The sequence below is a fragment of the Uloborus diversus genome, chromosome 3 (genome assembly GCF_026930045.1).
Source record: "Uloborus diversus isolate 005 chromosome 3, Udiv.v.3.1, whole genome shotgun sequence".
In the NCBI taxonomy this organism is placed as follows: Eukaryota; Metazoa; Arthropoda; class Arachnida; order Araneae; family Uloboridae; genus Uloborus; species Uloborus diversus.
Genome location: NC_072733.1, coordinates 185,685,436 through 185,706,362, shown reverse-complemented (window position 1 = coordinate 185,706,362; position 20,927 = coordinate 185,685,436). Strand labels below are relative to the sequence as shown.

Below are 20,927 nucleotides of genomic sequence, written 5' to 3'. Positions count from 1 at the left end.
ATGTACTTAAAGTAAGTGCCGTACTGTTTTAATTCATGTCTCTCATTGATCATTGATTTTGTGCTTCATAACAGTAATTTATGTTAAATAGTAACGCTTTTTCTAAAATACAGTAAAAGTCAGTTCTTTATAAAAGATATGGTAATATATAGTTAAGAGATGTGTGTGGGTTTGAAACAATTTGAAAGGTGTTAACACATGTCTGAAATAATTGGGTATGCTTATAAAAAATTTCTAAACATACTTTGTTCCACAACACGAAATTTCTACTTGTGCGAGGGGTCTTGTAACGTATCCCTTGCATCGGGACTTGACTGTATACCAAATGAGAACCTGAAATATGGAAAAATATTTATGTATATTTAGGATAAGATTATTAAATTTACTTTTACTTTTTGTTTTAAAATTTTTTAAAAGCTAATAGTTGATGAGGCAATGTCTCTTTTATGAAAGTAATATCATTTGCCTCTAAAACTGTTTTTTTTTTTGTCATAAAATAGAATCCAGTTGGATCAAGAAATAAAGCAAAGAGGCAATTAAGACATGCACCTCGAAGTATTGATGTTGGTGGTAAGTTATATTCTATTGTTATAAATGTTCCTCTCAGACAGGGAAATTTAATGAGTCTATATTATATATATATTCTTGAAAATTCTTCTGTAGATTTTCCTACATTTTAAATACTATAAAGTGTTTGTGCAGCCCATCAAAAATAGATTTTAATTGAATTTAAGTTAGATATAGAGCTTGAAACTTCAACTGCGCTGGAAAAAAAATGCCAACCTCATCCATATTTTTTAGGAAACTGATCAATCAAACTTTTGATCTTTTAATATTGAGTGATTCTAGTACTGGATCACTTTTACTTCACAGTACTAAAACTAGGAACTGAATACATTATATACAGTAGTATGGATTAAAAAAATCTTTTTTTTTTAAACCTTTGAGCGTACATTTAAATTGATGTTTATATATGTTGCATTATAGTTTTAAAAATGAAAGTAAAAATCGAAATGTGAGGTGTATTCCATGTTACGTAAAAGTAGCATAACTTATTACAACTTGCAGTTGTGATCATTGCATCTTTGAACAACTACTTTCCACCTGCTAAGGAGTTGGTCAAAAATTCTACTACTTCACTGCAATGATCCACCATTTCATTCTGCATAGGGTATCTTACCATCGATTGAAAATATCTCCAATGAGCCAACTTGTTCATGTAGACATGATAGTAGATTGTTGAGTGTAAACATGCTCAATATGGTGTAATTGGGATGTGTGCATTCTTTATTTTTTCCATATGTGTAGTTAGTGTTATATGAAAATCAAATGTTTAAAATAAAACCATTTAAACAAAATGTCAATTTTAGTGATTTCTTCTGGTATTAATTTATTATGCAGAAACAATTGTATAAGAAATATTAGGAGTTTCTAAAATTGCTAGTGGAAAAATTTGAATAGAAAATATTTCAGCAAAACAACATTACAAATTGATCTACACACAAGCGAAAAACCTTTAATATTTCTAATTAATAAAAAATAATCAAATAAAATTGCTTTGATTTCAAATAAGCATTTTCATCTATTTGCCATTTCTCACAATGCACTAGTATTTTGTAAAAGGTTGCAGTTTTAACAAAGTTTTCATTCAATCTCTTCATTGTAAATGACTGTGACTATATCTTGGTGATAAACTTCCTTATGGGTACAGTCAAACTGGCTTATAACATGCATAAATGGGCCCCAATATTTGCTCATTAAAACAAGTGCTCTTAAAAAACAGGTTAATGACAAAATGTATAAAAATATGTAAATAATTGTTTTCTTAGTTTTCTATTTCTGTTTAGTACCAAAGAAGTTAGTTAAATTACTTTTGAACTGTCTATAGTCCCATTCTTCTGATACTTATCTTTGTGAAACTTGTGGCCCAAAAAACATGGTCTCTATTACCGCTACACATCAGAAGCCTTTGTTTATGCTAACGGTGATCAAGCTTGAAATTCTTCTCATTTGCTATCATCATCGTCACTTTTGCTTTCATTATTTTTTCATCTGTTTTAGTTTAAGTTACAATTTTGTTGGAAGTAGGTATCTTAGAAGTGATAAGATTGGTGTCAAAAAATATATAATTTCAAATGCTTGTCTGCTCCAACAATTTTTTTTAAAAAAGCAGTCATAACTTGTTCTCAGAATATATGACTCACCCCTAAGTTTCAGTTGACTTCGGATTGTTACAGGAGTTCATCCAATCAGTAGCGCAACTAGGGGGTCTGGTGCTCCTGGCGAACGTAAGAAATAGCGCCCGCCCCCCCCAGCATTGTCCCAATGGGAAGTCACTAGAGGTCACTGTAACCTCTCAAAAGAATTTTTCATTTGACTTATTGATTTGACAAATTACGAGACAGTATTGCAACTTTAATATTCAAATTTTCTATTTTTAAATTGTTTTCAAAGATGCCCAATTTTCCTTCATAGTATATGTTAATCATGCATATCTGCATGCTCGAATTTCATCATTCAGTAAAACTGGGATTTCATTCAGCATATTCAGAATTCTCCCCATCCCAAAAGTTTTAGCTCTCCCCCCACCATTTCACATAAATTCAATAAAACCAATAATATTTGCAATTTGTTAATAAATATAAATAATGTACATTCTTGAGCATATGAGAATAAACATTTTTCAGTTACGTTTATAGCAATGTATTTCTTTTTTTAAACAGCTTCAACTTTTAATAGAATGTTTTAAACCACTAGGAGGATGTACATAATCTAAATGTTTACTAAAAGAAAGAAAGAAACCTTAATTTTTTAAAAAAATAAAAATCAAGGCATTTAAAAAAGTCTATTATAATTAGGAAAGCATAGCAAATACAAAAACCGTTGCTGATCCGAAATTGACTAAAAAAACACGACCATTTTCATATAGGCAAATAAAAGTGTACAATACATTCGCTAATTAAGGCCTCCCAATACTTTGTTCAAATAAGACTTTTTACGCTTATGTTATATATTATAATGAGAATAAATACTTAGCCTAAGAAGAACTATACAACAAAATGTCGCCCCCTCCCCGAAAAAAACGGAACCATCCGGCAAAGAACGCCCTCCACCGCCGCTCCCTAGTATGAAAATTGTGTGAAAAGTCTTAAGCTAACTCAATGAATCGAAAAAGAATTTCACACCACGGGTAAAATCCCTTTTTTTTTTGAGAATTAAGGATTGTTTTATTTTCTCCTTTAGCTCTTTTCTTGTGAGACTTTTTTTTATTAATAAAAAAGCATTTTTCTACTTATATGATTTTTTTTTTAATCCGTCGAAATTCCGCCCTACTTGCTGCTGCGCCCCTGGCGAGAGCCACTCCTGCCAACCCCTTGGTATGCTACAGGATCCAAGGAAGGAGAAGCTAAGCTTTTAGTTCAATAGAAATTTTAAAAATCGCAATGTCTTACTTTCTTTAAGCAGGGCTTTCTCAGTTAAAAGCACTTTATACTCCCAAGGACTTGACATTGTACAATCCAAATATTTTTTATTCACCATAAGTAGGCTTGCCAGATTTCTGAAATATTCAACCGGGACACAGGAATACTACTACCCCCCCCCCCCCCCCACCACCACCAGCGTTGCAAGTATTCAAAAGATTACACACTCCTGCTTGGTTTTTAGAGTGTTTTAAAAGATAGTTCATTCTCAATGCTATGAATAAATGTTTACTAATTATGAGTCGAAACCAAGAGTAATAAATAAGACATGACTCCAGCAGATACATTTAAACATTTTAGTTCCTACATGTTAGTATTTTACAGTTACTTTAGTTTGAAGAATGAGAAATAAAAATTTGAACAACATTTACATGTTTTTTGCATTGACTAGGACTTTTTTAGGAAAACTTTTTCTTTTTAATCTCACAACCTAATCCGCTATTAATTTGGCAGGTTAATGTTACAAATCTGTACCTCAGAGCCAGACTAACGTAAGTCACATAATCGCTACTTTACAGGCGATAGGAAAAACTGACGCATGCAAAGGATAGGAAGCACGCTCTTTTAACACTATTAAATAATTACAAAGATTTTTTTTTTAATTACGTTTACATGACTCGATATGGGCTAAGATTCTACATACAAAGCAGTAATAATCAGAAAATTGCAATTTTTGGACTGATGTCAGTCTGGCTGTGAGGTACAGAAATGACATAGTTATTTTAAGTAATCCTTCACAGTTAATTGTTTTTGGACATTTTTAATCATCTGTAATTAAATTTGTCTCTTGACCGGAACATCTGGCAAACCTAACTATAAGCCAGTCAGACTGGATTTTTAAATTGTTTAAGTCATATTAAGCTAAAATAATTTATCATGGTTTATTTTATTTATTGGTTTATTTGGTTTTAATGCACAAGAGCCCTTAAGGGCTATACTGCGCTAATTTTATCATGAATGCCATTATTTTTTAGATTTAGTTAATACTCCTTAATGAACATTATAAATATTAGAGATTGCTTGGAATGAAATATACCATTTTTAACTGTAGATTTATTGGTTGATTGAAAATAATGTTTTTAATTTTAATTAACTCTTTACAGGTGTTTTTGACATGGAAGAATTTGACGATAAGGAGCTTGAATATGATTCTGGAGATTTCACTGATGGTTAGCATCATACATTACCTATTATGGGTGAAATTGAAGAGGGTCTTAAGGCAACTAAGCCCCCCTTGAAAATTTATTAGCCTCCTTAAAAGAAAAAAAAATACGAACGAGATTGAATGCCTTCTTTCTACATGAGTATCTCAAAAATAATTATTTTCTTTTTTCCAAAAATGATACTGAGAACAATTTTAAAAAAAAATGCTTCACTTTGAAAATTCTATGAGGCTTTTCCCCTTCTCTCATGACCTAATATTTACTTATTATGCATTCTTTGTTGTTAACAGTGCTGGAAAATTTTTGTGAAGGACCCTCAAACCCTCACGCTTTCCTTAACATCATCAAACGCAGCTTCAAAAAGTACATTATTAGTCCTTCAATTTGAAAAACTTTCTAGAGGACAGAAACCCTTCTCCTTCCCTAGTGTCTAAAGCTTAAAATTTTGTTTTTAAAACTTCATTATCATAAAATCTTCTGAGAATAGCTCCTGAATATTGAACCTTCTCTCAACCTATCCTTAAATCCTGTTTTAGAAGAAAAAAAATTGATGGAGGGTTGCTAAACTCCCACCCTTTTCCCTAATGTTAGTCGCATTACACATTTTAATCTTTAATTTCGAAACGCTTCCCATAAGCGAACCCCCTTTCCCAAAAATACATTGAAATTGATTTCAGTATCAAAAAGGATTTCGGGAGAGAATCCCGAACCCCCTCTCCCTCTTTTCTACTGCTGCCAAACAGCTTATCTTTTGGTGAGATTAAAGCATTTCCCTGATATAAGGTCTGATTTTTTTTATTTATCAAAATTCTATTTGAGTGGCAACACTCAGTTGTTTATAACTGAATAAGAATGTTTTCAATGACATCGCTGCATAGGATTTCCAAATTGTTTCTTAAATATTACAAATTTAGTATTTCAAAATTGTTCATCATCAATTGTTTTTTTTTTTTTTAAATATCAGTTTCCTTGTCATTTCAACCTTATCATCACGTTATACTAAAAGATAGCCTAAATAATTGTGATTATCAAACTTCAACACCAGAAAATTCCCAGAGAGCCAGATTTTCCCCATTTCCTTAAAGTCACGAAGATAGCTTAAATTTTAGTTTTTCATAAATTTCTGTTAGAGTCCTCTAAAAACCTTTCAACCAAAGAAAGCCCAAAATTGACTTCAGTTTCGTGAATACATCCAGAGTGAAACCCCCTCCTTTTTAAGACTTCATTTGAAAAAATTATTCTGGAATGAGTCATCAGATCCCCTGGAGTCACCAAGGGTATTCTAAAACTGCATCTTAAAGACTTCAATTAATTTGTTTATTTTCAAAGGAATATTCCTCCCTCAGCATTAGCAAAGGTGACCTACAATTGCGTTTTTCAGTTTCCTGTCGAAATTTCACAGAAGAGTCCTTTCCTTTCTCACATCATCAAAGATTACTGAAAATTAATTTCAGTTTTGAAAGGATATTGGAATAGAACCCATTTCCTTTACCTGTAACATTACTGAAAATGGCTTAAAATAGCAATTTTTGACCTAAATTTTAAAAATTTCCCCAGAACAGGGCCCTGAAAATATCCTTCCCTGATTTTCCTCTCTTAACACTGTCAAAGATTGACTGAAATTGTTTTTAAGTATTCAATTTCAAAAAAATTTCTCTTCTTCCTGTCTTCTGACTTTATACAATATTGTTTTCATCTTTAAATTTGGGACAAATTATTTTTTGGCTAGGGGCTTAGTTCCCCTAGGTACAATAGCCTAACTCCACCAATGGTTATCACTTTGTATTTAACTTCTAATTTTAAAAACACATTAGTATTATCACTTAATCTTATCTGATCTATAAAAAAAATATTTATCTGAAATCAAGTTAGTTTTCTATGTTTTTGTTTTTAAAACTTCGTGCACATTTTCTTAACTTCATATTTTCATTATTTTTCCTCCCCCCCCCCCCTATCAGTGAATCTGTAGAAAAACAACAAACACTATGTCCAGATACATATTGAAATACCTTGATTTCTGTAAACTGGGGGAACAATGGCCCCCTTCCTGAAACCCCTAAATGCCTGACTGTATTTTTTAATCACTAAAGTAATCAAACTAGTTTCTTGCTACATTTGCTTCAATGTTTTGAGACTTTTATTTGTCTAAATATAGGTTCTGACAACAATTCAGATGAAGTTATAAATGAAAAAAGTCAGATTTCATTTCCTTCTTCTTTGCCAATGTCCATTCCAGCTTTTACTAATCTGAATCGTTACATGGTTGCAGAAGAAGATGATGAACCGGTATGTATGATTTTCATTACATGGCATTATTTAAAACATTTTGATGCATTTAATGTTCTTAAAAATGAAAATTTATATTTCCAGGTTTTTTTCTATGATTTAGAGTTTTCTGAATTATTAAAACTACTGTAAAACCCCAAAAGTGACCTCATTAACGATTAGAACCTGCCCCTCCCCCTTTATTGCTAAAAGTTAAATCATTTTATAGTCTCGAATACCCCCCCCCCTTTATCTGATTAAAAAGTTCCTAGAAAGAAACAGGGCTGATAGTTATTGTTGCAATAGTGCTACTAATGAGATCAAAGCCCCTTTAACTATTTCAGAAGGAATTAAGTAGAGAGGTGAGTGCCTTCTGAGAAAGTGCGATTCCCAAATGGGAAGGAGTTTGACTTAGTGTTGATAGATGGCGTCACCACCTCGACAATTTAAGCAAAATTTTGAAGAGGGTTATAGTCTCCAGAAACTATATCCAAGTAACTGTTAATGAATGCTCCATCATAAGACTTATGGACCTTTGAATTTAATGAGCCCATACTTTGCATTTTCTCTGCAGGTATTTGGTGGCATCAGGCTTTGAACCCCGATGCCCAACTGGTGCTCGGATAGTCAGCTTTTTTATCATTTATTTTTATACTGTAAACAATAGCTCTATAAAACTCAATATTTTTCCTTTCAATCAAAACTTTCAGTTTAGTACTGTTTTAAAATTCCACAAATGCCAAAATGTGATGCTAACTAAAAGACAAAATTTGGTTTGTGATTTTTACTCTTCAAATGTCATGTAAATTGGCTTCGAGAGGATGACACAAAAATCTCATGACTTATGACGCTAAAAGAATAAAAACATAGATTACAAGTACAAAACCTGACTCCTTTTGTTAAACTAAATTATTGAATAGGCTATAATAACAGTTTAAAATGCGAGATGATTTCATGCTAGTATAAAAGCTAATATTTTTGTCTGTGGTGTATTTTGATTTTCTTTTTAATTCTTTAAAGGGTCTGCTTTTACAATCAGTATTTTTAGATGAGTTCGTTTTTGTAAAAATTTTAGGGCTTTTTTATGTTTTCAGTGTTTACCTAACGGCTTTAGTTTATGAAACTCAAATTATACACAAGACATGCCTCTGATGTAAGAAACATTTTATTTCATTCTCAGTGTAAGCATAATATCATCTCCCATTTTAGGTATAGATTTTTTTATTTCTTCTTTAAACTTGTTGAAAGCACTTTTAATTTTAATGTATTGAGACATAAATTCAACTCAAAAACTCATCATTGTATAGCTTGAAAAATATTTCCTGTATAAACCCCAATATTTAAGTTCGCTAAAAAGTTCAAACGAGGGAACAAAATTATTTTTGAAACTCGAGAGTTCTAGAGACAACCTGGATGCCTTCAAGTCATTTATTGTATTCTGATCTGAAATGTGTCTTGAGTCATAAGTGCGAATGCAATTTTATTAAATTTTCAGATTCAACATCTTACTGATCCAGAGCAAATTGCAGCTAGTTTTAGAGCAGTTGCTAACAGTGTTTGTGATGGTACTGAGATGTTTGGTGAACTACCAAGAAGACGCTTGAACACTGGAGAACTTCTGGCTTACAGGCCATTTTAGAAATTGGATGAACCAATATCAGGGTATAATTTTATATTTTAACATTTTAGTGTATTTCAGGGATGAGATTTTTCCCGCTTTTTCTGGAATTCCGGCTTTTTCTGTTGGTTTTTAAAACCTTTCCTCCTTTTTTTTGCCTCTTTCAGGCCTTATTTTTGTCAAAAATCGGGAAAAAAAATACGATTTTTTTGAAATTTTAGGTCCCCGATTTCTTATTTGTTCTATTTTTTCCCTTTGAATCTTCATCCTCCTTGATATCTGCCAAAAATGTACGTTTTGGAATCATGCCAACGACGTCAAACACTTGCTGCGCCGAAAGTTGCATGCCTCGTTTGAGATTTCAATCTTTTTGCATCCTGAAAGTATTTCAATTATTTTTAATATTGGGTGGTTTTTTACTATGTACTACCTTATATCTGCTTATTTTATTCGTCATTTCAATAATACTTTCATTTCTTTAATTTATTTTAGAAAAAATACAAAACTCAATCAAAAATGTGGCTCAGCACCCACAGTCTCGATTTTTTTTGTAACTTGGCATGGTTACTTTTTTTTGTGTATTTAAGAAAGGGTAAAAAATATTTATGGTGAATCTCAAATGGTTTAGGCTTTACAACCTGTTAAAAGTTTTGAAATTTCATGATTAAATGAGGCAGCTACAAGTTGTTCTTTTTATTCCAAAATTGTATTAGGAAGTTTTCAAGAACAAATTTTGGGTTCAAATGCAAGGAAAAAGATAACCAATCGTTTATATACATATATATTTATTTATTTTCAATTCTTACTATGAAAAGTATGTTCTACCGCATAAAGAAATTTTAGATTTTTCTCTCTGTTGTAAATTTTTACTTTACAAACAGATCTAGTTTTAAAATTTATGTTCTCACTCGTTTAACACTATAAAATCAAATGCTTTTAATGAAAAAAAATGTATTTTTCTCTAAAAAATATGAAAAGTTGACACTATTGTGTGATGCAGCCAAGATTGACTTCTGGCTCCCCCAACCCTTTGTTCAAGGACTCAAGGGTTAGAAAGTGTTGCCTCTTTTTCAAAATTTAGATTTATTTAGGAATAAACTTTTGCAAAGAAATAGTACAATGCAGCAAATTGTACAAATTTATTACTCATACTCAATTAAATACGTATTACCTTTAAAACTGGTAAATTAGCCATTTTTTGTTGATTTTTTGAATATCATGGCTTTCAGGTTCTGTTTTGATGCGGTTTTGGATATCATCCCTTTCACGAAATTTTTTTTGGATATCATCCCTTTTACGAAATTTTTTTGGATTTCCTCCTTTTTGCTCTCTGATCACTCTCATCCCTGGTATTTTGTAAACACTTTAATATTTTTTGAAGCTGAGTATTATTTCATAAAATTATGCTGCTGTTCATTCATTACGTACAATTTGTTATGAACAGCTTCTAATGCACATAAAATGGCTATATGTTTAAGAAATGTAATGTACTATAAGCTCTTAGTAACCATTTGCATTAAAAGTCCCCTTCTATTAATTTTCTAAATTAAATGGGAAATCAGGAAGAATTTTATTTTTGTACATCAGCTGAATTCCAACTTGACTTCTACATTGCCTTCTACTTAAAACCTGTTTCTTCTGGTAATTCATATCATTTACTTTATTTTATACCGAAATGAAAAGGAAATTAGTATAGAAGTTTCATGACACATCTGTCTGTATTAAATGCACAAACAACTCCAACGATGATTGCATTCTTAACCCTTAACAGGGGAGGTGTGGTCTCACAGACCGCTCAAAAGTTCATCTGATCACCCCTATTTTGTTTTCAGTCCGATTGAATGGTTTTACCCAATAGCTTTTTGTTTTGTATCCTTGAACATCCCCTTGCTTATCAGTATCTTAAAGCAAGTGCATCTCGTTTAAATTTCATTGCATTCTGTAGAAGCGGTCTGTGAAACCGCTCCTCCTCTTCAGTGTTACGATTTTCGGCTGTAGTAGCAGGAGTCGAAGTGGTCCTATATATCCTATATTTTCAAAAAAAAGTATGAAAATCGTCCTATATTTCCTATATTTTTGGAAAATGTCGTATATTTCCTGTATTCCTGTTTTTTATCCAATTAATTTCTTCAAAACCACTGTAAATAAACTATCTGACTTCGGATTTTTCGTCGAAAGTACGTGTGCAAACGAATTTCAAATTAAAAAACGCAGCTCACAAAAATCCTGCAACAGGCATCTTTTCTCATTGGCTACAGCAATATGACGTCACTGTAGTGGGTGGAGTTTCGAGAACGAATTCTAAAGTTGGTTTTAGAATTTTGCGTTTGGTAACAGTAGTTTGTTTTGTTTTCCAGCGTGGTATTTTTCGGTTTTTGTTTTCGCTTATATTTTTGTGTTCAGTGCATTTTCTGATCGGAATGTTCTAATAGTCTTTTTGCAATCTTTTTTTTTGTGGAATTTTATAGAACAAAATATCTGTATATTTGTGCTACAAAGCATTGGTTATTTCCTGTTAGTTCTCAACACAAAGATGGTTTTTACTTATTTATATAAGCTATGTTTGTGACACTTCTATCCCTGCAAAAATTGTGAGTTGCTGTGTTAATTATCAATAAATTTCACTTTGTTCTTTTTTTTTTTTTAAATCTACAAAGTACACTTTTTATCCAAAATTATTCTTTCAACTACAGGAAAGTCATTTCAGGTGTAAGTTATAATTTTGTTTGAGGGTTTTTTTTAAACAAAATCATTGATAAGAATAAATAAATAATATGTATGTATTATTTTTTTTTTCATAGCGAAACTAATCATATAGTGTCCTATATTTGTCCTATATTTTTTGTGGAAAATGTCCTATATGAGACAAGTCGATCACTTCTACCCCTGTAGTAGACATAGCTCTTAACGTTAGATCAGCGGATATAGGTTCATTTATTTTAGCTGCGTTATGCGGAAAAGATGCAAAATATTCTAGATGAGGTTGAGATGTTTACAAACGTTACGCATTGATGTTCTAGGGACAATAAAGGCTGAATAATTCCTCGAAATACGACGCAAAATACTAATAGTTAAAGGGTTTTCAAAATTTTCCTCTAACATGATATAATCAATTTTCTGGTACCAAAATGTTCTGAATATATTAAACAACTAAAATAAAATCAATAATAAATAATAGATTCATTTTTATTACAAGTAATTAGTTATTTACTGCAGCATATAATTTTTTCGAAAAATCTTAAGACTAGCAAAATTTCCTCAGAAAAGTCGCATTTCGATTCAAAACTCAAATATTTCTCACCCCCCCCCCCATGCTAATAAGAGTTCAAAGAACATCTCAGCAAAATTACAGGAATGTATCTTAATTACACGATTTTTCAAAAATTCATAAATAGAGCAGTCTGTGAGACCTTACATCCCTTGTTACGTCCTACCTTTTCACCTCCCCTGTTACGAGTTAAACACTTTGAATCACTCAAAAATGGTTGATATATTTTATCCATTTTAATCAGAGATAAATGAAACTACTGCTGGTAAAATCGAAATGGTTCATATCAATTTGGAGTGTGTCATATTTTGGTTATCTAAGTTTACTTACTGTCATTTGAATATCTCATTGATTAAAGAAACCTAGGCTTTATTGAGTGTTATGTTGTCGCTAAGTGTACTGTTTCTGTGTCATCTGGTATAAGCATTTAAAATGGAGAGCAGCTTTTAATGTTAACAACTGAGAGAGTTATACAGTGAACTGACGGTACTGAAGCAGTTTTTCGTGGTAGAAAGTTTTCATTCTGAAAGATTTAATAAATTGCAAGGTGCTGCTATATCATTTCATGTTAAACGTTTTCGTGTTAATCCCATTTCACTTAATGTACTCTTGTGCCAAAAAAACCCTATAAAACCGGCCAACCAAAGTCTAATTAAGGTTTATGTTACAAAACATTTTCAATTTTCATCTAAATATTAAATGTTTTGGAAATTGATTAGTCGATTTGTGCTCTTAGTAAAAAAGAAAAACTCTTTCTAAAAGACTATTATAAATTTGTAATCTTTGAAATTTGTTTTTTTTTTTTAATGTCAGCTTTAAAAACTTATTTTTTGGGTGCCTTTTTAAAGGCACTTTACTAATTTTACTTTTCTAACTGCATTTTTTTATCATTTTAGAATGAACAAAATTATATAAGCAAGTTTTCCTTTAACTTAAAGAAAATAGCAGTAAATATTTTCTGAAATTCTAATAATGACTTGAGCCCCTCTCACTGCTTTCTGTCATCTTACAAAAACCTATCAGTTTCATTCTTCAAAAAGTGTAATTTTTCTGTCACACGCCTCTTACCCCCCCCCCCCCCCCAGTAAAAACTTTTAGGAACAATTCATTCACCAATGTTTTTAAATTTCAGCAAATATATGTCTATTAAAACCTGCCAACAATTTTTTAATAATTTTTATTTAAATATATTTTTGGTTCACAGCACTCTCACCTTTGTAGCATGTCGCACACCTGGTGTGACTGTTTATGTTGCTAAATAACTTGTTAATTTAAAAGTATATATTTATTTATTATTTCTTTCACAAGTGGATCAAATACTGATTGTTTAAGTATATTTAATTCTTAGTATTTTGTTTTAGTTCGTTTTAATAGGATAAGGAATTACATCACACAATAAATTCTCACCTCCATTACCCAAACATAAAATGCCATTTATCATTAACAGATGGCAGTAATAACATCACATTTTATTTCCCATGTATCATGGGAGCCCCCTTGTTTATTTTCAGCCATAAAGTTGTAACATTTTTGTTGAAAAACAAGAAGATAGATTTTATTTTAAAAACCAAGTGTGGTTGTGGAGAATTCTCACCTCTGTGAACTTGAATTTCAGGGATGTAAATTGATGAAAAAAGATGTGTGCATGCTTCCATATGCTTAACATGTGCAGATTGTAGCAACAAAGAAAAAATTTCTTTCCCTGAAAAATTTATCCATTAGGCCTATATTAATGGAAAATTCCTCACCTGCATGAATCTCACCTCCATGACAGACCTTAATCAATGTCATTATTTCTGAGGTGAGAAAAAATGATGGAGGGGAAAAACATCAATTTTAAACAATCTACCAAAATTATAAATTACCAGTATATTCTCAAATTTACTAATTTGGAAATATGTTAATACTATGTTTCAACACAAATTTGAATTAAAAGGATAACTGAAATTTAAGCTGTACTTTAAGAGAGCTTAGTATTAGATTCACACTAATCATTAAAATAGCTCATTGTTTGCGCAATTAAAAAAATTACTTCTTTGATATTAAATTGGCCTCTATTTTAAAACATTAAAAGTTTTTTTCTTTTTTTTCCTTGAACAAGGTATTTTTTAATTTACGAGTAAAATAATTGAAATTTAGCCGGGCCATAGTTTACGGTTACTTCTAGTAGGTAACACTTTCATGTAAGAATGAAAAAAAGAAAAGAAATGGTTTTGAAATTTAAAAATATTTTCGTTCAAAAGTTACACATTCTGGAGAATGACCCATCAGAGAGGATATAATACTAATATTTCTACTTCGCTTGTGGAATATAGTAGTGTAACAGCAAATTTAAAATTTAGTTCTTTATTATTACTTTCTGAAATAGTTATTTTTTATTTCAAAATATTAATGAACAATTCCGTATTGTGAACTAATATACATACACTAATATACATTGTGCACTACTAATGTGAAGTAATTTGATAATTGCGCAATTTGAACTGTTAAGTGGTGGAACCTATTCTCAAAAAAAAAAATTGTTTGAAGTAGAAACTTTATATCTGCAAGTTTTTAAAAGATAACTAACATGAAATTGATACTTCAAAATTAAAATCTTGTATCTCTTGTCATTAGCACTTAGCATACCAAGCAGGTATGGTTTTGTTCAACGATCATAATTGTTAAGTCAAAATATGTATCCCAGTTTTATGATTTAAAAGATCAATGTATATACAATGTATACACGTTTGATCTATATTGTACAGCTTCTTTTCCAAAATGAAAAAAATTTAGTCTTGAAACTAAGATTTTGGCAATTATAATGCTAAATCAAACTGTCTTTCTTCGTTAATCAGTGTACATGCTACAACTCAGTCCTCACGTTATGCTCACTTTGTAGCAAATTTAGTTTTTTTTTTTACTATAAATGAATTTAATTATGTTATCAGTTGTTATTTTATGATTTATTAACAAATTTCTCTCATGGTTTTTCAGACTCTGATATCTTTCAACTGGTGTATGGGTTACAGAACTTTATCATGGAAGTTCTTTTTCTTGTTTTCAACTTTAACGAACTTGATCCTGTTTGTGAAATAATGAGCACTGTCAAAAAGGCTCGAATGTTTCCGTGTTAAAATCAGAATTGATATTTTCATCTAATGCTGTAATATTACCAGCATTGTTCACCTGTTTCTGGATGTAAATCATGATGTTTCATTACATACTTATACATGTGGTAAAGGCTATTGGAGTAAAATAATGTTTTGTAATTTTTCTTTTATGCAGCTGTAACGTTAAGCATCTATTGTTCTGAATTGATTTTCAAAATATTTGTTGACCCTTCAAGATGCTTGTACAAGTATACGTAACATGTTCATCTTTTGATACATCTTTTGATGTGAAATATGTTTTGTGTGGAAAATACTTGTTAAAAGTATCTCATATTCATTTCTAATACTGTTATTTGAGTGCTTTGTTAAAAAATGAACTATTTTGTAAATTAAAATTTTGATTATTATTAACCAAATGAAATAAGTTGTTTATGTTTGCAATTTCAAAATTTACCTAAATGTTTTATTTAAAATTTTAGTGTAATACTAAACCTTGTTATCAATAGCTTGTTTTGATATTAAAGCAGTTTTTCAACTCTCCCTAGAGCTGGTTCTTGGAGAAAAAAATAAGTAATGAAACAAGTTTAAGAAATTTTAATGCTGTTCATGGAATTTTTAAATTAAAAAAAAATTGCTGAATTTTATTTTTCAATCTATAGCATCTGGTTTTTAATTTGAAATGTTTATTGATGATTTTTTACACTTTAAAGTTTTAATTTTTAGAATATCTTAATATTTGTGTCATGTTGTGTTTGTTATTCTTGCATGTTTCTAAAGAGCTTAGTCATATTATTTTTTATTTTTCATTGGAGTATCACAGGAAATGTACTTCATTAAAATTATATGTGATAGAACAATTTCGTAGTCTGTTTTAATGATGTGTCAAAAGTTGATTCCATTGCTCATGGCTTTTATATGAAATACAAGATAAAGTTTTTACTATTTGTTCGAAATGTTCCATCTTCCAATTCATTGATATAGTGTTCCATTTATAGATTCTTTGAAAGATTGGTTGTGTAAGCTGCATTTTACTATTTTATTTACTCTTGTTATTAGTTTAATTAGATATTCATTGCGGTTTCTTTAAAAGTCAATAACACACTAGACTAGCATAAAATAAATTTAAGCTAAGTATATTTGTTTTTGCATTCAGCTAATTAACTTAAATACATTTCATATCTGCATTCTTTGCAGAATATTTTACCAATATCTCCGATTTTGAAACTGATTAATGTATTAAAGCTGATAATTTTATACAACTACAAATAAATTTTACTTAAAATAAAGCAAATAAAAATAGTCACATAATGTAAATAAGATACTTTTCTATGGTTAATATGTAGTTAATTTTCTAATATAATTGGCTAGTTTTTTTGAACCATTTCCAAAAAAAAAAAAAAAAAAACAAAGAATCCCATTCAAGAAGACTACACTAACACACACATCTTTTATGATCAATAGTTTTTACAAAATATGTTGTGCCTTTTTAAGAAGTTTCTAAAATCTGTTGTCAATAGGTACACGAACAAAGGTGAAAAACTAAAATAGATATAAAAACTAAGTACAAAACATTGTCAACTTCATAAAATTAGATTGTACTGGCTTTCCAGAAAGTCAATTTAAGCATGAAGTTAATTCATTGAAACTTTAATAATGCTTACAGATGTTTGTCTATAAGATCTGTATGTGCACCACCAGAAACCTTGCACAGCTTAATGCCCATCCATGTCCTTTTATCACTCACTTTAGCGACTGTGGCATATGATGTTGGAAAACTTTGCACATACTTGCCTGCAGAGCAACAGTATCCACATACTGCTTCTTCTTGATAGCTCAACGCCGGGTGTCATAAGGCGAAGACTTCAAGGTATCTAGGGATAAAGTGCTGGTAAATAAGTATGTTCTATCAATTGGCCAAAGAATGACTCATTCTGGCTTTTACCTGGAAGTTACATTGCAATTCACATGAGAAGTTTTATTACTTTATCAATCATTAGGATGGAAACGTCAAATCCAGAATATTACAATTTTACACTCTTACAGACATTTAGTTTACATAAAAATGAACTTTCTGGCAACCTTGAATTGCAAAAATTTCAGTAGGTGCATAATGCAATTTTTAATTAATGCATGCTCATTTGAAATTAAGTTTTAACTTTTTGGAGAATGCAAAACATAAGTTTTCAGATTATAGTTTTGCTATGGCATTTATAACAGCAAACATCTGTTACTTGAGGAGATCTGGTATATCACAATTTAAAGCTTATAAATCATGTTTCAGTATTTCAGTGAATTGGATTTTTATTTCATCTTATCAACTAAATTGTTTAAAATTTGATGTAATTGCTTGAATACTCTAGATTGAGTAAAAGCTTTACAACATTACAATTTTGTGAATAGACTTGTGAGAGACTGTTTTCCAGCCTCTTATTTCCAACAATAGTGTTTCGTAGCAGTTTTAAGGCATTGTAGTCCCCTTTCTTCTAGACACAAAATATTGCACTATAGAAACTCAATAGTTATTTGTTTTAAATCTAAAATAATTTTTGTAGCCATTGAATTTCCAAAATTTTCTGGGATATATTCTTACATTGTTTTTAGCAAATGTGTTTTACTGCAATTTTTCCCCTTTATAAAGTATTTAAATACTAGTTTGTGCTAAGTTTGCTCATAAAATTGCGCTTATGAATTTAGTAAATGTTTACAATGTCATTAAAGATCTCATTATTTCTTAATTTTTGAAATTTTCTCTCTTTGTCTTATAAGTATTTCAGCATATTGAGTTGAAAAAGTTATGTTTTACAAAAATGGCAGACAAAGAGCTTCTAAAGTGCCAAGCCACTGAGAAAACCAGGAAAATCAAATTTTCACTAACCTAGATAAGTCTTGTAATTGGCATATTTGTCAGACAGAGATTCAGATACAAAATGCCAATCTTTTTTTAAAAAATGAACGAAAAGTTTTACAAACTTTCATGAAAAATAAAAGGCACAATCTGATTAAAAGCTTCCACAGTCAAATTTTATAAACTCTATCTTAATTTAATTTGCCGAACTATCCTTCCCCCCCTTCTAAAAAAAAATATCTTCTTTTGGTGCTGCCTAAAACACTTTGCTCAAAAAACATAATGCTTTGAATAGTTGTTCATATGGGAGGAAAGTGTGCTCTTTCTCTAAAATACATTGCTCTATCGGACAAGTAATTTTTTCTTAAAATGAATATAATGTGTGAAGTTTTCCTTTAATTTTCAACAAAGCACCATCAAACAAAGAATAAAATTAAAATGTAGTTTTTGATTTTTCATGATTTTTTTTTTTTTTTTTTTTTGTCCTTACTCTGTATTTTATATGTATGTGTGTGTGGCCTCTCTCTAAAAGAGTATTTTTATTCATTAAAATAGATAAAATATCTATTCCTGCAATTCTTAAAATGTGTTACAAAATTATTTTCTGATAGAGCTGCTTTGAAGCAAATAATTAAGTAATCTTTTCTAATATTTTTCATCAGTATTGAAGAAACGTTTCAAAACTGACTTGTGTAAACTGAGACATTGTTTTGATAGATCATAAACTTTATTTTGTAACTGACATAGTACTTTGTTTTTGCAGTAGGTTTTTTTTTTTTTTTTTTTTTTTTTTTTTTGCGTACAACTAAAATTTGTACTGTTAATTTTAAAATCTGCCTAATAGACGTCAGCTTATTTTTTTTATAATTTTGTTTTTGATTTTCTGAAGTTTGCAGCTTTTCTGTCTGTATTTTCCTAAAAATTTAGTATTTTTAGAGTTAATGTTCAAGTAATATTAACAGTTCAGCTTTTAATTCATTTTCAAAAATGTGCTTCATTCCACAAGTACATTGAAAACCTTCAAACCTTATCACAATTATTGCTATATGTGCCATGTGTATAATCTTCCAAATTATCATCCTTTGTGATTGGCAGCTATAGCATGTTACTTACTTATATTTTAGTACAAGAAGCAAAAACTGGGAGTTTATGTATTTCTTATATGTATTGAAGGTATCAGGAGAAACTTTACTTTTTTTTGAAAAAAGGGTCATGAGAAAGTCGGGTAATTTTTAAATTCAAAACCACTTGACTTCTTTTTAAAAGCAAGTTGTGTCAAGGAAAATGGCAATTTTACCTTTTGTAACCTTATACAAACAAAATATACGTAATTAAGGGTGTTTAGAATATTACTTATGCTTGAAATATTTTTTTTTTCCTTTCAAAAAACATTACTAATGATATTCATCTGTAAACTGGTAGTACAGGATTAACTTAAGTGATTCATTGAGTTTCAAACCACTTTCTTTATAAGTATATGACCTATAAATACTGGTGGATATATGAAAGATACTCCTTGCTTCTGGTACATTGTACAACTATTCAATGTATATACCTTAGTTACCCGGTCCATAACCCAAGGGTAATCTAGTTCTATTCTAATGTTCATCACAGCAGCAGTGATGCATTTCTGAGAGGTGCCGACCGGGGGGGGGGGGGGAATCATGGCACAAACTGCAACATGAAAATTTTCAAGGGAGTATTTTTAGGGATAATTGTTCATTTCTTTTGGGGTGCTCTAGGTTTTTTTTTTGGGGGGGGGGGGTTGCATCGTTGCTCTTAGGTGCTCTGCATTTGCATGTAACAAAATGTTTGGTTGAAGAGACTAACAGCTTTTTATACCATAGTATTGTATTGTTTTAGATCAGCAATATTATTGGTAAAGTTTTCAGTTACATGATGTGATAACATTACTTTGAATTATATTTAAAATCAGAAAATGTGTAATGCTTCAGTAAAATTACAACTCTCTAAAGTATTATAATTTTTTTTTTCCATCCAAATTGAAGACCTTGGTGCAAGAAGGGGGCAGCTTCTTTTTTAAACAAAATTGAGGTATTGCAAAAATAAGTGTGAAAATATAATTTTTAAAGATTTTGTCTTTATATTCAACATTATCTTAGAATATGTCTCTATAAAACTAACTTCAATGGAATTTTAATTTAATAAAAGGTGACCTACATGATTGTAAATAATTAATATCAAGCAATGTAAAATTGAGCAGAATAGTGCAACCCTGCTCCTTTTAAAATGTGAACTCAGAAACAAATGTTTCTATATTTGCTTCAAGAGCAAAGCATACATTTGAACACAACAAGCTGTTTGTGTATTTTTATTCTACGCACTCTTGCATTTAATTAAATGCTTGGGAAATGTCTTACATAAAAGTGTTCATCTATCACACAGTACAAAAATTCAAAGCGGTACAACACTGCTTGAATCATCATATTCCTATTTTTTTAAAGTACTCTAGAATATATGCATACAAAATTAAGTAATTTTAATTCAATTTTAAAGTAAGATAATTTTATCATTGTAAAATTACTCTAATGTATTTAGCGCACAAATGTATTGCCAAATATTTTTTAATACACAAGTAAATCATTTTGACCGATGTTCTAAAAGTTTTGATGATACTTTGTACTTTATTTTAATGAAATTCGAAATATTGATATCTTCATTTTTTTTTTTTTTTTTTTAGTATTAAAATCTTAATATTTTGTAATATATAACAAATCTGAATAAAATTTTCGTAATCTATTCATGAATTTGTATTTTATTGATTTATTTAACACATATCAAGCCCACACTTGGCCTTAATATACATTACCCCCCGAGGGTCCCCTGTTCCTGTCACTGACGTGACATACCAGGTGGGAGTCCCTCAGGAAAGCCTTAATATACAGGGTGTATCAGTACAGAGTTTACAGATTTTCAGGGTAGATAGAGTACACCTAGATGATGGGAAATCACATAGCAATGCGTGGTCGGAAACACTTTCCTGACTCGATAGTGACGATACAAAGCTCAAGAAAGACAGGACAAGAATAAGAGAAAAAAAATGTTTATTATTTTTAATGCAGCAAAAACACTGGTAAGTTTTTGTCTGGTGTACACAATAGATGTTCTACCTAAACCGAAGCATCAGATGACGGTGCATGCGCACACCCGGTTTTTGTTACACCTGAAGTCTG

General features: G+C 30.4%; 1 protein-coding gene across 3 annotated transcripts in view; it reads left to right on the top strand.

Moving 5' to 3' along the window:
• LOC129219331 (uncharacterized) overlaps positions 1 to 20,392 on the top strand; it is a 235,281-nt gene extending 214,889 nt beyond the window's left edge. For all 3 annotated transcript variants that reach the window (XM_054853689.1, XM_054853690.1, XM_054853688.1), the window contains exons 8-12: positions 501 to 570; positions 4,586 to 4,651; positions 6,801 to 6,931; positions 8,406 to 8,572; positions 14,773 to 20,392. In XM_054853689.1, the coding sequence (XP_054709664.1) occupies positions 501 to 570; positions 4,586 to 4,651; positions 6,801 to 6,931; positions 8,406 to 8,549 (411 nt within the window). In that variant the 3' untranslated portion in view covers positions 8,550 to 8,572; positions 14,773 to 20,392. The remainder of the gene's footprint in view (positions 1 to 500; positions 571 to 4,585; positions 4,652 to 6,800; positions 6,932 to 8,405; positions 8,573 to 14,772) is intronic.
• Positions 20,393 to 20,927: the final 535 nt, after the last annotated feature.